The 15,421-nt window shown below is 40.4% G+C and overlaps 1 protein-coding gene across 4 annotated transcripts in view; it reads left to right on the top strand.

Moving 5' to 3' along the window:
- The first annotated feature begins 25 nt into the window (after positions 1 to 25).
- The window catches only part of ATP2C1 (ATPase secretory pathway Ca2+ transporting 1), a 104,625-nt gene continuing 89,229 nt past the window's right edge, over positions 26 to 15,421 (top strand). The window contains exons 1-2 of one of the 4 annotated variants that reach the window (XM_072971057.1): positions 226 to 361; positions 578 to 758. In XM_072971057.1, coding sequence (XP_072827158.1) covers positions 753 to 758 — 6 coding nt within the window. In that variant the 5' untranslated portion in view covers positions 226 to 361; positions 578 to 752. Of the gene's footprint in view, positions 362 to 433; positions 450 to 576; positions 759 to 15,421 lie in introns of those variants that run through there. The other 3 variants (XM_072971070.1, XM_072971078.1, XM_072971061.1) reach the window with 3 other exon arrangements.

The following is a 15,421-nucleotide window of genomic DNA, read 5'->3' as shown; positions in this document are numbered from 1 at the left end:
CCCGCCCGAGCGTGCGAATGCGCGTGCGCGCGCGTCCCTGGCGGCGGAAGTAGTGGCGACAAAGCTTGGTCCGCGGCGGGCCCGGGAGTGCGGGGCGGGCCCGGGGGTACGCGGAGCGCCGGGCGGCGGGCGGCAGGGAGGGCGGAGCGCAGGAGGTGGAGGCGGAGCCGACCAGCGCAGCCGCGCCGAGCCGCCGGGCCGCCCGAGACCGGTGCCCTCACCTCCCCTTCCCCGCCCTGCCCGCCCTGCCCGCCCTGCCTCGGGTTCGCCGCCCTCACGCCGGGAGAGGCTCCCGTCCGGCGCCGCCTCGGCTAGCCACTCCTCTTCGCCCGGCCGCGCGGGCGCTCCCGCGGGCCCGCGGGTGAGTCCCCCGCAGCCTGCGGAAGGGGTCTGGGGCTTTGAGGGGGTGCCCGGAATACCTCCCGGCCCCCGTTTCCAGAAACTTCCAGGTCCTGAGGGAGGGGCGTCCGGGGTACCGGGCGGGGGGCGTCCGGGGCGCGGGTCCGGGCTCCCGAGGGGCGGCGGGCGGATTCCCCGGCGCTCCCGTCAGCGCCGCTTCTCCCGGTTTCTCTTGCAGATGCTGCTGCTAGGGGTGGTGGGAGCAGCCGTGGGCCGCGCGGCCGGGAGCGGGGGTGACAGCCTGGGATTCCGGGGCTTCTCCTCTTGTCCTCCTCTCCTCCCTCTACCCAGTGTGGCCGCGGCTGACACTAAAGACTTTGTAGCCATCAGCCCAAGTGCAGTTTCGATGGAAGATGAAGGTAAAGGCCCCTGGCACACGGGTTGCAACGCGGAGTTGAGGGTGTGGTGGTTGGCTTTCAAGTTGTTTCTTTCTTTTTCCACCTTTTTATTTCTCCGGTTTTATTTTTCCCTTTGATTGTGAAGCGCCTAGGGAATTACTGTCTCGGGGTATCTAGCTTGTATTTTGGAAACATCGGGCATTTGGAAAATGAAGGTTCCGTGGGGTGGCTGAGCGTGATTCTGCTTTCCTGAGGAGCCTGCTTTCTTGAGCTTAGGGAATGAAAGGAAGTTTTCATTTCAGATAGCATCTCTGCTCGTATCGGTAGCTTTGTGAAAGGAATTACTGGAGGGGAGTAAGAAGGGGAGGGAGGCTCTGCACTGCATCCCTGTCTATTTGCATATCAAGCCTTGATACCGGTTGACTGGATTCGTTTATAAGAAAGAAAGCGATTAAAAAAATTAAATGCAGTTGCTCTGGGGAAAAAAACCTCATTCTGTTTTTCAGTTCACAAATACAACCCTGATTTTAACGAAACGTTCTGAGATGATTTCCTTTATTAAAAGTTCCTCCCCATTTCAAAACATCCTTTTGGAGGTTGACAGTGGAACCTGTTTGTCCACCGGACACGGCAAATGTACTGGATTATCATTCACATGTTACTTGATTCCTTTGGCGTCATTAAAATATTTAATGCTTTTTAGTACACGGCACTGATTATTCTTTAAAAGCGTTCAGCAGCTCTGAATAAGTGATTTTTTTCTTCCCTTCCTGAAACAACCACAGTTATTCTTTGGACTGATTTCTTATTTGTGTGTGATAGTCTTTTTAAAATTTATGCTTTTTTTTTTAGTGGGGCTGCAAAATGCTGTAAAGGATACTTATAAATTACAATTTGTTCTCTTATATCTTTGGTTTTTAAAATCTGTATCGAGTACAAAGGAGCTGCAGCTGGGCTTTGGGCTTGCTGGTTGCTTTCTAATTTGTTTTTCCGTTGTTGGAAATGTAAGCTTGCTTGTCCTAAGTAGGACTAGTAATTTTAAAATGGACGTTTCTTGTATGCTGTAATCTGTTTTGCTATCTGAGACCCCTGGGGTATGTGGGAAATATACCATGAGAGACATGATTATCTGGCTCAGTTTTACTCTGGGTTGGTAATTGGTGGAAGACATTTTCTGAAATACTGAAGTGTGTAAATGCAGAGGAGTTACACTGTCTAATTGGAGCTTTAGAAATAGCATTGGAAAGCAGTAATATTTTCGTCTGGTGGTATGGAAAATCTCTTCTGAGATTTTTTCCTTTCTCTTTTAGTTGATAGACTTAAGAAATGCAAATCCTTTCTACATAAGCATATTAAATGCATTTGTCTACTTATTTATTGGTAGTTGTATCTTCAGTAACACCTAACGTTTGAGCATCTGCTTTCAGAATGTTACCAGATTCAAGAGTGTAGCCTAAAGTCCTTGGATTATTAGATGTTGCTTTTTGTTTCTTGATCTCTTAGGAAAAGGAGCGTGACTAATAAAGCTGACTCTCATTGTCTGCTGAGGAGGGAGGGAGTGGTTGTGAGGTGGGAGCATGGTGCATGCTGTGTCTGAGATCTGCGCTTTATTATGGCCAGGTAATGATTTGGCCTTGTAGTAAAAAATTATATAATTTTTAAAAACTTGTGGAGATTTTCTGCCTCATAATAATCAGTAGTCATTTTTGTCAATTTGTCATTACCATGGCACTTTTTCATTTCTTTAATGTTTTTAAGGAGAACATATATATAGCCCAGAAATTTTCAAAACCAATTGGTCATTTTGAGATAGGTGGCTTATTGTTGCTTTCCGTTATATAGTTAATACTCTCTTTTACATGATGTATTAGCATCTTAGGGATGTGAAGCAAAAACGGATTCAAATTATAACTTAACCACTAAAAGCAGTGTGACTTGAAGCAGATTCACCTTTCTGAGCCTCTGCTTCCTCATCTATAAATTGGGATTGATAAAATTTAGCTTACATAGTTAAGAGGATTAAGCCCTGTATAAATTCTCTTGTGAGAGAGGAAGGGTTGTTCCGTGCACTGTGGAACCAGGCAACCCGATTTGAATGCTGGAGTCCACACTTATAATTTGGCCTTGTGCAAATTAGTAAAACATTTTGTGCTTCAATTTCTTTACCTGAGAAACAAAGATATTGATAGAACCTACCTTATGATGTGGTTGTTAGCATTTAGAACAGTATCTCACAGTGAGTAACTGCTCAGTAAACATTAATTGTGAATAGCCTAGTCCAGTGTTTGCATACTAATATGCCACCTGGCATTAATGTTATGACAGTTGAATGTGGAGAGGGGATCACAGTAGTTGCTAAGATGTTCTTTATGTCATTATTAGTTAGGGAATGGGTGGAGTTAAGTACAGAATTGTCAATAGTGTTAAGGCTTTAAGCCCATAGAAAAATTTGGGGCTCTACCAAGAACCCAAGGGCCAGTGTAGAAAGAGATGGGCTTATACGTTTCAGCTTCTGAGTTTTCCCATCTGTAATTGGGATAATGCCCCCTTGGAGGGTCGGTGTGAGGGAGAATGAAGCCTGCTATGTGAAGTGCCTGGAACACCAGGTGACACACAGTTGGTTTGCCTGAGTGACCAAGTGATGCTCCTGTTACCCAGAAACAAAATCCTCCAGGTGGTCTGTAGATGAGTTACACCTTCAGGTGTACACAGGGCACAACTGATGGTGGCTCCCTGGAGTGTCAGCCTGCAGGTTCTTCGGTCGTGTGCCCTGACTGCAGGGGTTGTTGGAGGGCATCACTTCATCCCTGTGGTTCCTTTCAGCAATGCTGGTAATGTTTTTTGGTGCTTCAGTTTCCATTCTTCTGGACCTCTCTCCCGTGGGCCCACTTAAACTTTCTCTGCGAACCTTGACCAGTTTTTAGCTTTAATCTCCAGGATGCTTTATGAATACTTCCAGTCAGTCACTAGAAGTATATATTAAGTGTTAGTTTCCTGGAATTTCAGGGGCTGGTCCTAGACTTCCATTTGTGGGTTAGGATTTTATCCACATCCTTTGGAACTCCTTTTCCATGTTTATCACACATCTAAACAGATACTGTTTAGAAATCTGAGGTGCACAAGTAAATGACTCTTTTTCTGATTTTTAAAAAATTAATCATTTGTGTGTTTAAAGGGATGGTATTAGAAAAGATATTTTTAGCAGGAGAATTTTGTAGATAGTTTCTCCTTCCCAGTAATGGATTTGTTTCTTTGGAATAAATTTGGCCTTTCCTGTAGAAAAAACAATGTAAAATTAATGCACATAAAACTATTTTACATAGCCTTAAATATGGAAATGTTATAGTCTTCAAGATTTTAGGACATGCTTAATTTAAGGTTAGAGGCAGGGCTAATCTATCTAAAATAAATTCCTCTGATCTTTTGGGATAGCATTTGAAAATGACAGTATTTTTATTTATACTTTACTTTTAAAAAAATAGTTTCTTCTTCAAGTTCAAATTGTTGATCACTAGGAATGTGTCAAGAAGAGATTGTGTTAGAGTAGGTGGAAGAACTATAAGGAAATTGGGGTGAGAAGCCACCTTAATTGTATTTCTTTGACTAGAAATAGGAAACCAGGTTGTAAAAATATTGTCTTTGGTGTGGAAAGTGTAGTTTATTATGTTTGCAGTTTTACTGATAAAATAATGTTCTTAATCAATATTTGCAGAAAAGAGTTGTAACTAAAAGAGATTTTATGATAGCATTTTATAAACTGTAGTAATTTAACCCAGAGGAAGACTGCTGCAGAGATTATTTGTAATCAGTAGTCTTGACAGTTGAGTCCTAAATACGTGATTTGTCTTAATGTTTTTATCATTCATTTAATGTCAGCAGAGTTCAACTCTGTTCACTGAAGCGGTGTCAGTCAAAGTAGTCTCTTAGGGAACACTCCCCTTGGAGCCCAAGGCAGATTTTCTTTTGAGATCTTGGTTAACCATAATCTGTTTAACAAGGTTAAATTTTGTTCTAAAGCTGGAAAGAACACCTTAGCTTGATGGTAAAGTTAGCTGGGGTAATTTTTAAATTACATTGTTGTTACACGTAACATCTTAAAGATCTCTTAAGGATAAGTTCGAAAGTTCCTCCCACATTTACTTTGTTAAAAGAAGTTCTTTTTATAGTGATTTCAGGAATCAGCTGTGACAAGATTATTTTTACAATTTTCATATGGACAAGTGTTAGTAAAAGGCAATAAAGTAAAAACTGGTTGGTGAGCTATAATTGTTGGGTAATGTTAATGCCATCATTTCATACAGGAAAGGATTTCTTAAGAGAAAAAGGCTATTGATGCATTTCCTCTTGAATTTGTATGGCTGGTATTTATATGCACTTGTCAGTAGGTCTCCCCGCTTCAAGGTTTTAAGTTAATATTGACAGAGGTATATGTCTTAGAATTATCATCATCCCTCGGTATTGAGGTATTGCAGGAACCCTGCAGATACCAAAATCCAAGGACACCCAAGTCCTTTATACAAAATGACATAGTAGTACGTATAGCTTATGCACATCTTCCCAAACACTTTAAATCATCTAATAGGTTACATATAATACCTAATGCAATGTAAATACGGTGTAAATCGTTGTAAAAAACAATGTAAATAGTTGCTAGGATGCAACAAATTCAGGTTTCACTTTTTGGAGCTTTCTGGATTTTTTTTTTTTTTTTTTAGTATTTTTGACTTGCAGTTGGTTAAATCTGACACAGAACCTGTGGATGTGGAGGGTCAAATGTACAAGGAAATGACTCAAATTGTTTTCAATTAGATTAGTTTAGGCTATTGGACACATTTAGAATAAGTTTGTATGAAATGTTACAAGGCTGTCTACCGTAGGTGTGGACGGAGGAGGACAGCAATAGCAGGGTCATTAACATCACTTTTGGATGTTTGTAACTGGACATTTAATTCAACTTCAGACTCTGCTTTTTCAGATTGGAGTTATGTCTTTAATATTCCTTTTAATGATAATTGCTTGCTTAAGTGAGACCTTTTGGCTTTACTTTTGGTTATTTCATAAAGGTGCTGACCTAAACATATGTTCCCCAAGAGGAAACAGCAATTTAGCACAACACATTTTTTTTTGTTCTTTCAGAAAGTTCTGAGACATTGAAGCATCCTTGTGGAAATTATTATTACTTAAAACGAACAACTTGATAAGGCCTAAATAGCAGCAGAACCCTGACTGAATATATTTGCTACCTATCCTGGTGGTTGCTACTCAGTCCTTTACAAGAAAACTCAGAAATAATAACTAAGGCAGAATGATTTCGAGTGTTACCCATAATACTTCTCTTGATCACTGTTTTTTTAAAAAACTGTGAAATGTAAATTATAACTTTTGATTAGGCTGTGAATTTCAGATACTGAATTTAAAGTTATCTTGACTGTGATGTCTTAAAGTCAAAAAGGATAAAGCATTTCCCAAGAACCATTAGTACAGTAACATTCTTTTCTCTGCCTAGGGGAGAGATCAACTTTAAAATAGATCCTGGATTTATTTTTTTCTCCACTTAAATCAAAGCCTTTCATTTGCAGTGCAGGTAAATTAGCGTTTTGGTGCTGTGTGTATTTAATATATACGCCTTTGTATGCGGTTATTTCACTAGATGTCATTTGACCATCTGTTACGGAGTTTCCCTAATGGAATGTCTGCTGTACTTGCCTTCATGTGGCTGTATGCATTGGGAGGGACAGAAATGCTTGTTGGTTCAGGCTTTCTTTGGGAACCGTCCCTCACTTCTCTCTTGAGTGTCGGTTATGCAGTCCCTTGGAGCAGGCACACAAGTGCCAGAAATAGCGTACACGCCACTTTTTAATGACATGTGAACTAATCTCTGCTGTGTCCTCTTACCCCTCGTCAGGGCTGCTATTTACTGAGAGTTGACATCTGAGTGAAAGTGTCTGATCGGATGGGAAATTTCAGTTTCCTTTCCCACTGCAGAAAAGGAGGATATGGTCTTTGCCGACCACTCCGATGTCCGCGGGCCCCTACCCCGAGGTTGGCAGTTCAGTTATGGTATCTTGCTGTATACCCTTCAGTCATTTAAGGGTCCAAGAGAGGTGTGTTTATTTTAATTTCTTCTGTTAGAGACCAAGGAGGGAGTTGGCCTTGTATCTGCGTTGGAGTGAAGCGGATGGAGAGTAGGGGGTGAGAGGGACATTTCACTCCTGGGAGGAGCCTGCAGCTAGATAATGGGGCGTGAGGGGAAGGTGGGGTCAGAAATGAGCACAAGCTGTTGAGCCTCACGAGCAGGTGAATGGGGGTGCCACCTCCTGGCTGGGGGAGGTAGCGGACGTGGGGTGGCCACAGGGAGTGTGTGGAAGGTCAGACTGTCACGTACATGTGCTTGTTGTACAGGTCTGTGTGTGGACAGAGGTTTGTCTTAAAATTGAACACCAGTAGGGCCACAAGACCAGGGTTCAAAGTAAGCTGCTGAGGCAAAGACCCTCAGGTGTCCCTCATGCAGTTCGGACAGAGTCTGGTGTGTAGCCACTGTCCATTGAATGAAAATTATGGGCTTCTTCAGTGTAACTCAGTGGTTCTCAGCCGGGGGCGATTTTGGCCTCCATGGGACAGTGCCTAGAGCTGTGGGTGGATGCTTCTGCCATCCAGTGGGTAGAGGCAGGGGTGCTGGTTAACATCCTGTGATGTACAAGGCAGCCCTCTGTCCCCCACCAAAGCAAAGAACTATCTGGCCCCAAATGTCCGTGGTGCTGAGTTTGAGAAGTTCCTTTAAGCTTTGCCATCCTCCCTTGTGAAGGGATGAGGACTCTGCTCCAGGCTTGTTGGGGTCAAAGTAGGACAAGGCGTGTAAGCACCTGGCGTGAAAAGCTGCTGAGGAAATACTGATTTCCTTCACCTTGTTGATGAATAAATTGGAGTAAATTATTTTTGGCATTGGTTTTTAAGCAACTTCTAATTTCATGGTTTCACATATTTTTCTGTCTTAATGCTTTTCTCATGGTTTTACCAAATTATGATTTTGACTCTGCTTTGGCTTGGGGTTTGGGTATTTCATGATTTGTATCTATCAGAAGGCAAAAATGCTACAATCTGGATTAAATAATTTTACTTGCTTTCAGAACTTTTACTGTTGGAAAGCCATTTTATTGTTCTTTGAAATTGACTGAAATGTTCTGAGTTGTTCGTTTTGGAAGGTGCCAGACCTCCTGCATCTGCAATGCCCTTTCTCTTTTTATCCATTTACAAAATTTCAAGTAGGCTCCTCTCAAAGGTCAGCAATTTTCTTCAGATTTACTTATTTAGGGTGTGGAGTAGGTGGCTTTCTTTTGCCTGTCAAGTACCTTTTTACAGTCTTTTGTAAAGTGTGGACATTACCACCAGCTCTTTCACTCATGTCAGGGGCAGGACATGTGTTTTTTCAATTCTCTGGAAATGCACTCTAGTCCTAGCCTTGCTGTGGTCAGCGTCTGTTTACACGTGCATGGTTGAGTGGCATTCTCATTTTTGAGGAGTCCTTTGCTGATACCTCTTTCCTTTTAAGCTAGTTCTGTCTTCCTGTACACTAATTTCCCCAGCTGTGATGTGGTATTAATAAAGTAGAGGTGATTTTGTGGCAGCAAAGAAATTCTCATTTCGCTTAAACCTGTAGGATTCCAAGTTGGTAATTTTTGATGATATTAAATTGTGTCTGACCACAAATTGTTTTTTAGGGCTTGCATGGCTCCCTGCTGTACCTGTGGCCATTTTGGTCTGTTAACTGCAGGGTGCAAAGAATGCCATAGTCATGACTTTGATTTCATAAGGGTTTGGTTTGCTATAGCTTGTAGAATTAAGCCCACCCACTAACTGCTGCATGCCATTGGCCAGGCGGAACTAGGAGAAGGAAGGAAAGTGTCTGCCATTTGTTTGTATGGTTGAATTACTGGCTAGTCTGTGGATTTTATGGAAAGTAATAACCTTTACCAAAGGAGGACCACAGTCTTCTTAAGAAGTTTTTTTTTACTCTGATATTATTAGTAGAATAATTGTTGCTATCTGAAGGCTGTAAAAAACTTTAGTTGCATGTTTAGTAATAAATGTATTTTTTCCTTTGTAATAAATTCTTTTCTCTTGTGGGAAGGTACTTTGAAACTGCAGAAACACACTTTGCATAGGCCACTTTTTGCATCTATCAAGGTTCTTGCTGGCAGCAATTACTACTGTGGTGTTTGCCTAGCGGTGATTTTCTGTTTCTTTTGTCGGAGAGGAAGAAAAATGTACCCTTGTAGGTTCTTCTGGCTGGTCCAAGAATTAGAATGTCATGAGACAGATTAAGAGGAGAAAATGAAATTTTAATTTATGGGTCCTGGAATCCCACATCCATGAGAGGTTCAGAGACAGAAAGGTAGAATGAGATATATGTGCCATTCTGAGCTGAGGATGGTCAGGGCCTGGGGCTTCCAAGGATAGGAGGGTCACTCACAGACAGTGAGCAGATGAGCAGGTGTTTGATACTTAGATGTTTGCCCTGCCGTACACATGGGCCCACTTAAATAAAATGTATTTCTGGTTCTAAATCTTTTTCTGGGAAAAATCTCCAGTTTAAATTCGAGGTAGTCAAGGGATGAGTGGTTGTTTCTCTTGAGCCTGCAGGGTTTCTGTTGCCATTAGCTCAGTACAATCCACATGCCGTAGTGGTACATCTTCACCCCTACACTCTCATTCCCTATGTATTTATTAATGGCAATTCTACTGTTAAGAAAGAACTGTCCTTTTTTCTACTTTTGTAAATTGTCCAATTATTTATTTACATGGATCTGTGGGTATTTTACCATGTGGGTTAAAATCTAATGCTTTGTTGCTCAAATTGTTCCATCTTTGGTTAGTGAGAGCACTTTCAAATTTGCCTTCTATGTCCTTGCTACAGTGCACTCATCATTTTGTGAATACTAATTTACTTTCTGGTACCACAGTGTGTTACAGGTGCATCTCATATTTTTTGTGTTTGCACCAGCCTTGGAATCAACCATTTTTCCAAAGGAGGCAGATTCATTTTATTGCAGTGAAGTGTCTAGAAACTAAGATCTGAGTGCCAGATGTGTTCAGTACTGTTGAGGTGTTATTGTTTCTAGGTCCTTTCAGTGGACAGAGCTAGCAAATATGTATATATTTGTAGTATATGTACAAGTATATTTTTATTTCTTTATCCATCTGTATGTAAATTAAAAACCACGTGTTCATACTGATGCTGCTAGTTCCAGTCCCATACCTGAGGGTTCATTCTAGTCTCCCCCCCCAATCCCCCAATTTTCCCCCCTTTTCTTTTACTTTCTCCTCCAAAGTTAAGAAACCTGATTCTCACCCACAGAAATTTACATATTTTTTCAATCTTTGTGTACACACACAAAAGTAGTTTCAGAATTGCTAACTTTTCCCTGTGAGAAACACATTACAATTTTTTTTTCTAAAGAGATGAAGTAATTTTACCTATACAGGTTTAATCTTTTTCCTCTTTTTTTTTGTAGTCTCAAATTACCCCTTTTATGTTGAGCTTGTTACCAAATTGAAGTTAATATAGTTTTTTTTTCTCCCTTGATTCTTTATGCTATAATAAGTTGTTAAGAACCTATTCTGATAAAAAGGAGCAATTTTCTGATTGTCACCTTCCTCAGAGTTTTGTGTACCTTCACCTCTGTTTCTGGTAGCAGAGTCCATGTAACATTTCTTGTAAGACAAGTCTAGTGCTGCTGAACTGCCTCAGCTTTTGTTTGTCTGGGAAAGTCTTTGTCCTTCGCATTTGAATAATAACTTTGCTGTAGAGAGCATTCTTGAATGACAGTTTTTAATCTCACTATTTTGAGAATGTCATTCCACTCCCTCCTGGCCTGTAGAATTTCTGCTGAGAAGTCTGCTGGTTACCATGGGAGAGGGTGGAGGGGGTCCTCTGTTACCATCCTTTTACCTTTAAAATTTAAAATTCTTTGTCATTGACTTGAAAATTTTAATATAATGTGTCTTGGAGAAGGTCTTCTTGCACTGAGGTAATGAGGTGCTCTCTTAGCTTCACGGAATTGTACATCAGTTCCTTCTTCAGGCTTGGGAAGTTCTCAGCTATTATTTCTTTAAATAAACTCTGTTCCCTTCTTCCTCTCTTTTCCTTCCTGGATGTTTGTTATCCTAATGTTGCCCTTCCTGAAGAGTCTGATAGCTCTTGTGGAATTCCTCTTTTTAAAAATATCTCATTTTTCTTTCTTCTGCTTGTATCATTTCTAGAGTTCTGACATCAGGTTCTCTCATGCTTTCCTCCATGGGGTCTGCTCTATTTCCAGTGCTTTTTAATGCACTCTTTATCTTGTTTATTGAGTTCTTCAGCTCTGGAGTTGCTCTTTGGTTCTTTTTTGGTATTTTAGTCTCTTTGGTAAAGTGTTCCGTCTGTTCGTTGGTTTCATTCCTGAGCTCATTGAACTGCCTTTAGGTTTTCTTGTGGCTGGTTGTTGATCTTGACTGCTTTTTGGAATTCTCTGTTAGATCGCAATATTCTGTGACTTTGATTTCTGGAGAATTGTCGGTTTATTTTTGTGGTACAGTGTTACTGTGATTCTTTGTGTTGCTGATGAGTTGTTCCTCTGCCAGTGCATTTGAAGTAGCGACCACCTTTCTGCCTGATTCTGAGCTGCTTCTGGCTATATCTGAGAGTCTGCACTTTGCATGCTCCCCCACCTCTGTCAGAGGTGTGGCTCCAGTGCTTTTGTTACTGCTTCTTGTGCCTCCAGAGTCGTTGGCTCCTTGCTTCTGGTAGTGTTGCTGCCTGATGCACCCAGATGGTGGGCTCTTCCTTGGCATCCGGGATCCCCTGAGTTGCAGGCTTCATTGCTGTGGAATGGAAAATGGGGGGTGTTGGAGGAGTTGGGGTTGCACACATGCCTCTGCTGTGTCTGGTGTTGTAAGGTTCAAGAGCTCCACTGCTGAGGGTAGGGTGGGATGGAGTCATGGGTGCCTCAGTGGCTGGAGCTGTGGGGTTCCAGGCCCCACTGCCCCTGCTGCCCAGTTAACCTGTGGCCATAGGGCCTGCTGTGCCAAGGGGCTGGAATCATGTGTACCGCCTCCCCTGCTACTCTGGGTTCTCCGGGGCTGAGGGCTTGGCTGCTGAGGTGGGAGGATGGGGACCTCTCTGTGTTCCAGTCCACTCACCTTTAGATGTGCTGATGCATGGAATTCTCTGGTGTCCTGGTGTGTTGGGCCGAGGCATCTTTTGTTGCATTGTGGATCCTTTATTGGTTGTAGATTGAAGTGGAAAGACAGGCAGCTTTTCTTTTTTTTTTTTTTTAATATTTTTATTGAAATATAGTTAGTTTACAGTGTGTCAGCTTCTGGTGTACAGCACAATACTTTAGTCATACAGGAACATACATATATTCATTTTCATATTTTTTTTACCAGAAGTTACTGCAAGATAATTGAATATAGTTCCCTGTGCTATACAGTATAAACTTGCTGTTTATCTATTTTATATATAGTAGTTAGAGACAGGTAGCTTTTCACTCTGCCATGTTGCTGACTTCTGGGAACATATTTTTCACCTGAAGTACAGTATTTGGCTTTAACTTTACGGTACACAGTCTAAATCTGTCTTCCAAGTTACTTAGGCTAGTTCATCTCTTCCCTCCCTACTTGTGTCTGGTTATGTATGTTACTTATTAACTGTTTGTGTTCTATTTTACATTCTTTGCACATCCTGTTTGATTTTTAATCTTTTAAACCTTTTGAAGTAAGTGGTGAACGTATCCCTCCTCTATTTATCTGTAATGAAGATCTTTTCTTCAAAGGACTGGCTTTGCTTACAATGAGGTACAGTGCAGCTTGCTTTGGCTCACAGCAGTTTACATGAGAAAGGAGCTGTGCCCTGGAGGTCGCTCTCTCTGGCTTGCTCATCTAGTTCCTTAGTTACAGCTCTCACGTCTCCATCTTCTCCACTTGGGAAAGCTACGGTCTCATAGCTTTAAGTGCGTGAAATCCATCACCCGGTTGACCTCCTTTATTCTAGATGCGTAGTTTTAGACCCAACATCACCTACAGACTGAATACTAGTTCTCTTACTGTTGGAGTAAATCATGACAAACTGTTTTGCAGATCTTGTCCTTTACTGCTTTATTATTTTTTGAAGTATAATTCACATATTGTAAAATTCTCCATCTTAAAGTACACAGTTCAGTGTTTTTTAGTGTATTTGTTGATTTAATTCCAGAACATTTCTGTCACCCCAGAAAGAAACTTCTTAGCCCTTAGCAATTACTTCCTGTTCTCCTTTCCCCAACCCCTGGCAACTACTAATCCACTTTTTGTCTCTAAATTTGCCTGTTCTGAATATTTCATCTAAATGGATTTATATAATATGTGACCTTTTGCGCCTTACTTCTCATTTTAGCATGTTTCCAGCATTTAGCCATGTCATAGCATGTATCATTTCATTCTTTTTTTTGGTTAAATGATACTCTGTTGTATGGATATACCACATTTTATTTATCCATTTGTCAGTTGATGAATAGTTGGGTTGTTTCTACTTTCCTGGCTAATATGAATAATAATACAGGGAACAGTCTTGTATAGGTTTCTGCATGAATATGTATTTTTAGTTCTTTTGGGTGTGTGCATAGGAGTAGGAGTGCTGGGTTATATGGTGATTCTGTGTTTAATATATTGAGGAACCCCTACAGAGTTTGTATCATTTTTTTATTCCCATCAGTAGTATATGAGGGTTCTGACTAATTTCTCCGCATCTTCTCCAGCACTTGCTATTTTCTTTCTTTTTAATTGCCATCTTGTGGGGTATGCAGTGGTGTCATGTTGTGGCTTTGATCTGTACTTCGTAATCATTTATGACATCAAACATCTTTACATGTGCTTTTTGCTATTTGCATTATCTTTGGAGAAATGTTTATTCAGATCCTTTGCCTCTTACATAGTTTTGTTATTTGGTTTTGTATTGTTGTTTATTTCAGTATTCTGCATACTGGGTTGTTTTGTCTATGCTGAGTCCCTTGCAGTTGCATATGAATTTTGGAATCAGTTTGTCCATTTCTGTAAAAAAGGCAGTTGGAATTTTCACAGGCATTATATTGAATTGTCCTTTACTTTGAGGTTGTAATGTTCTTACTTAGGTAAAAACATAAGGTCTTTTTGAACATTTGGGTATCATTTTATTCTAGTTAAGAGTTTAAATTAGTAACATCTTATTCCTCCCTTCTTTGCCCTCCTCTCCAGAGATTAACTTAGTGGAGTAAAACCTGTATTACTCAATAAATGGTTTAGGGACAGTTAGCTAACTTTTGGTAAAAAAATATAAGTGGGATGAGAAAGGCTTTTTAAAAAAACTAAGCATGAGATAAAACCCCAAAACCATAATGCAAAGGATTTAAATGCTGATCATACAAGATTTTAAAAAGAAACAAAAAGTCAGTAGACAAACTGTAAGCCAATGGTAAAAACACTTGAAACAAATGACTAAAGGCTACTTTGTGACAGAATACTCTTTAAATCTATAAGAAATAGCCAGTATCTTGTAGGGGAAAACAGCCAAAGGACATGAGCAAGCATTTCATTGAAAAAGGTTGCAGAAGGCCCAAAGATAGATGGAAAGGTGTTCGACCTCAGTAATGAAGAAATGCGAATTAAAATAACACTTTCTACTCATCAAATTGGCAAAAATTAAAAAATCTGATTATGCTTAACCTTGGCTAGATTGCAGAGAAGAGAGAATCTCCTGACTGTTGTTGGGTGTTCATTTGACTTGGTTCCTTTGGAGAGCAATTTAGTGATAGCTGTCAGAATGAAAAATACACTCAACATTTCCACAGCCAGGATTATATCTTGTATCTGTACTTCCATAAGCGTACAAAAAGATTTATATAAAGATGTTTTTGTTTATAACATAAATGTAATTGCAGCATTTGTAATAGCAGAAGATGGGAATGACCTAAGTGTCTGTCATTGAGAGGGCTAAACTAGGGTACTACCCTAGTTTATATATATATATATATATGTGTGTGTATAATGAAATGCTTTGTGAGCCATTAAAAAAAACAGGACAGATCAGTATGTGTGGTGAAATAGAGGTCCAAGATGTATTGAGTGAAAAAAGCAAGTTGTAGTTATGTGATTCCATTTATATTTAAAACAAAGCATAAACACAACAGAAAGTCATAACATATCTGCATAGAAAATGGCTGGCAGTGTACACAAAGAGTTAATTAACAGAGGCTACCTCTGGGCAGTCCAACTGGGGAGATGCATTTGTTACATCGAAACCTTTCTTATTACCTGACTCTTTAAAAACAATGAGCAGGTTTTTATTTTTCAAAAAATCATTGGAAATGTCTTAGTGTAATTAAGAGATTATGCTCCTTTAGGAGTGAGAGTTTTTTTTTTCTGTCAGGTTGATTATTTTGTGTAAGATCCCTGTTGGTTTGCAGAACGAGTGGGGTTTTTTTTGTGTGTGTGTGTGTGATTTGTATTGCTCTTAATGAAAATGGATTAGAATTAGCTCTTGGATACAAATATTTAATAGGATTTACAGACTACTGTTTTATTCCCAAGTACTGCAACTATGGGAGAAAAATAGGATTTGTGATTGTGCTAGTTTTTAATTTGTCAAATGAAGAATATGTAAGTGTTGGTCTACGTTGGAGCCTGATAGTGCC

Source organism: Vicugna pacos, chromosome 1 (genome assembly GCF_048564905.1).
Source record: "Vicugna pacos chromosome 1, VicPac4, whole genome shotgun sequence".
Classification (NCBI taxonomy): Eukaryota; Metazoa; Chordata; class Mammalia; order Artiodactyla; family Camelidae; genus Vicugna; species Vicugna pacos.
The sequence above is the reverse complement of the archived record's forward strand: the minus strand, read 5'-3'. Positions and strand labels throughout refer to the sequence as shown.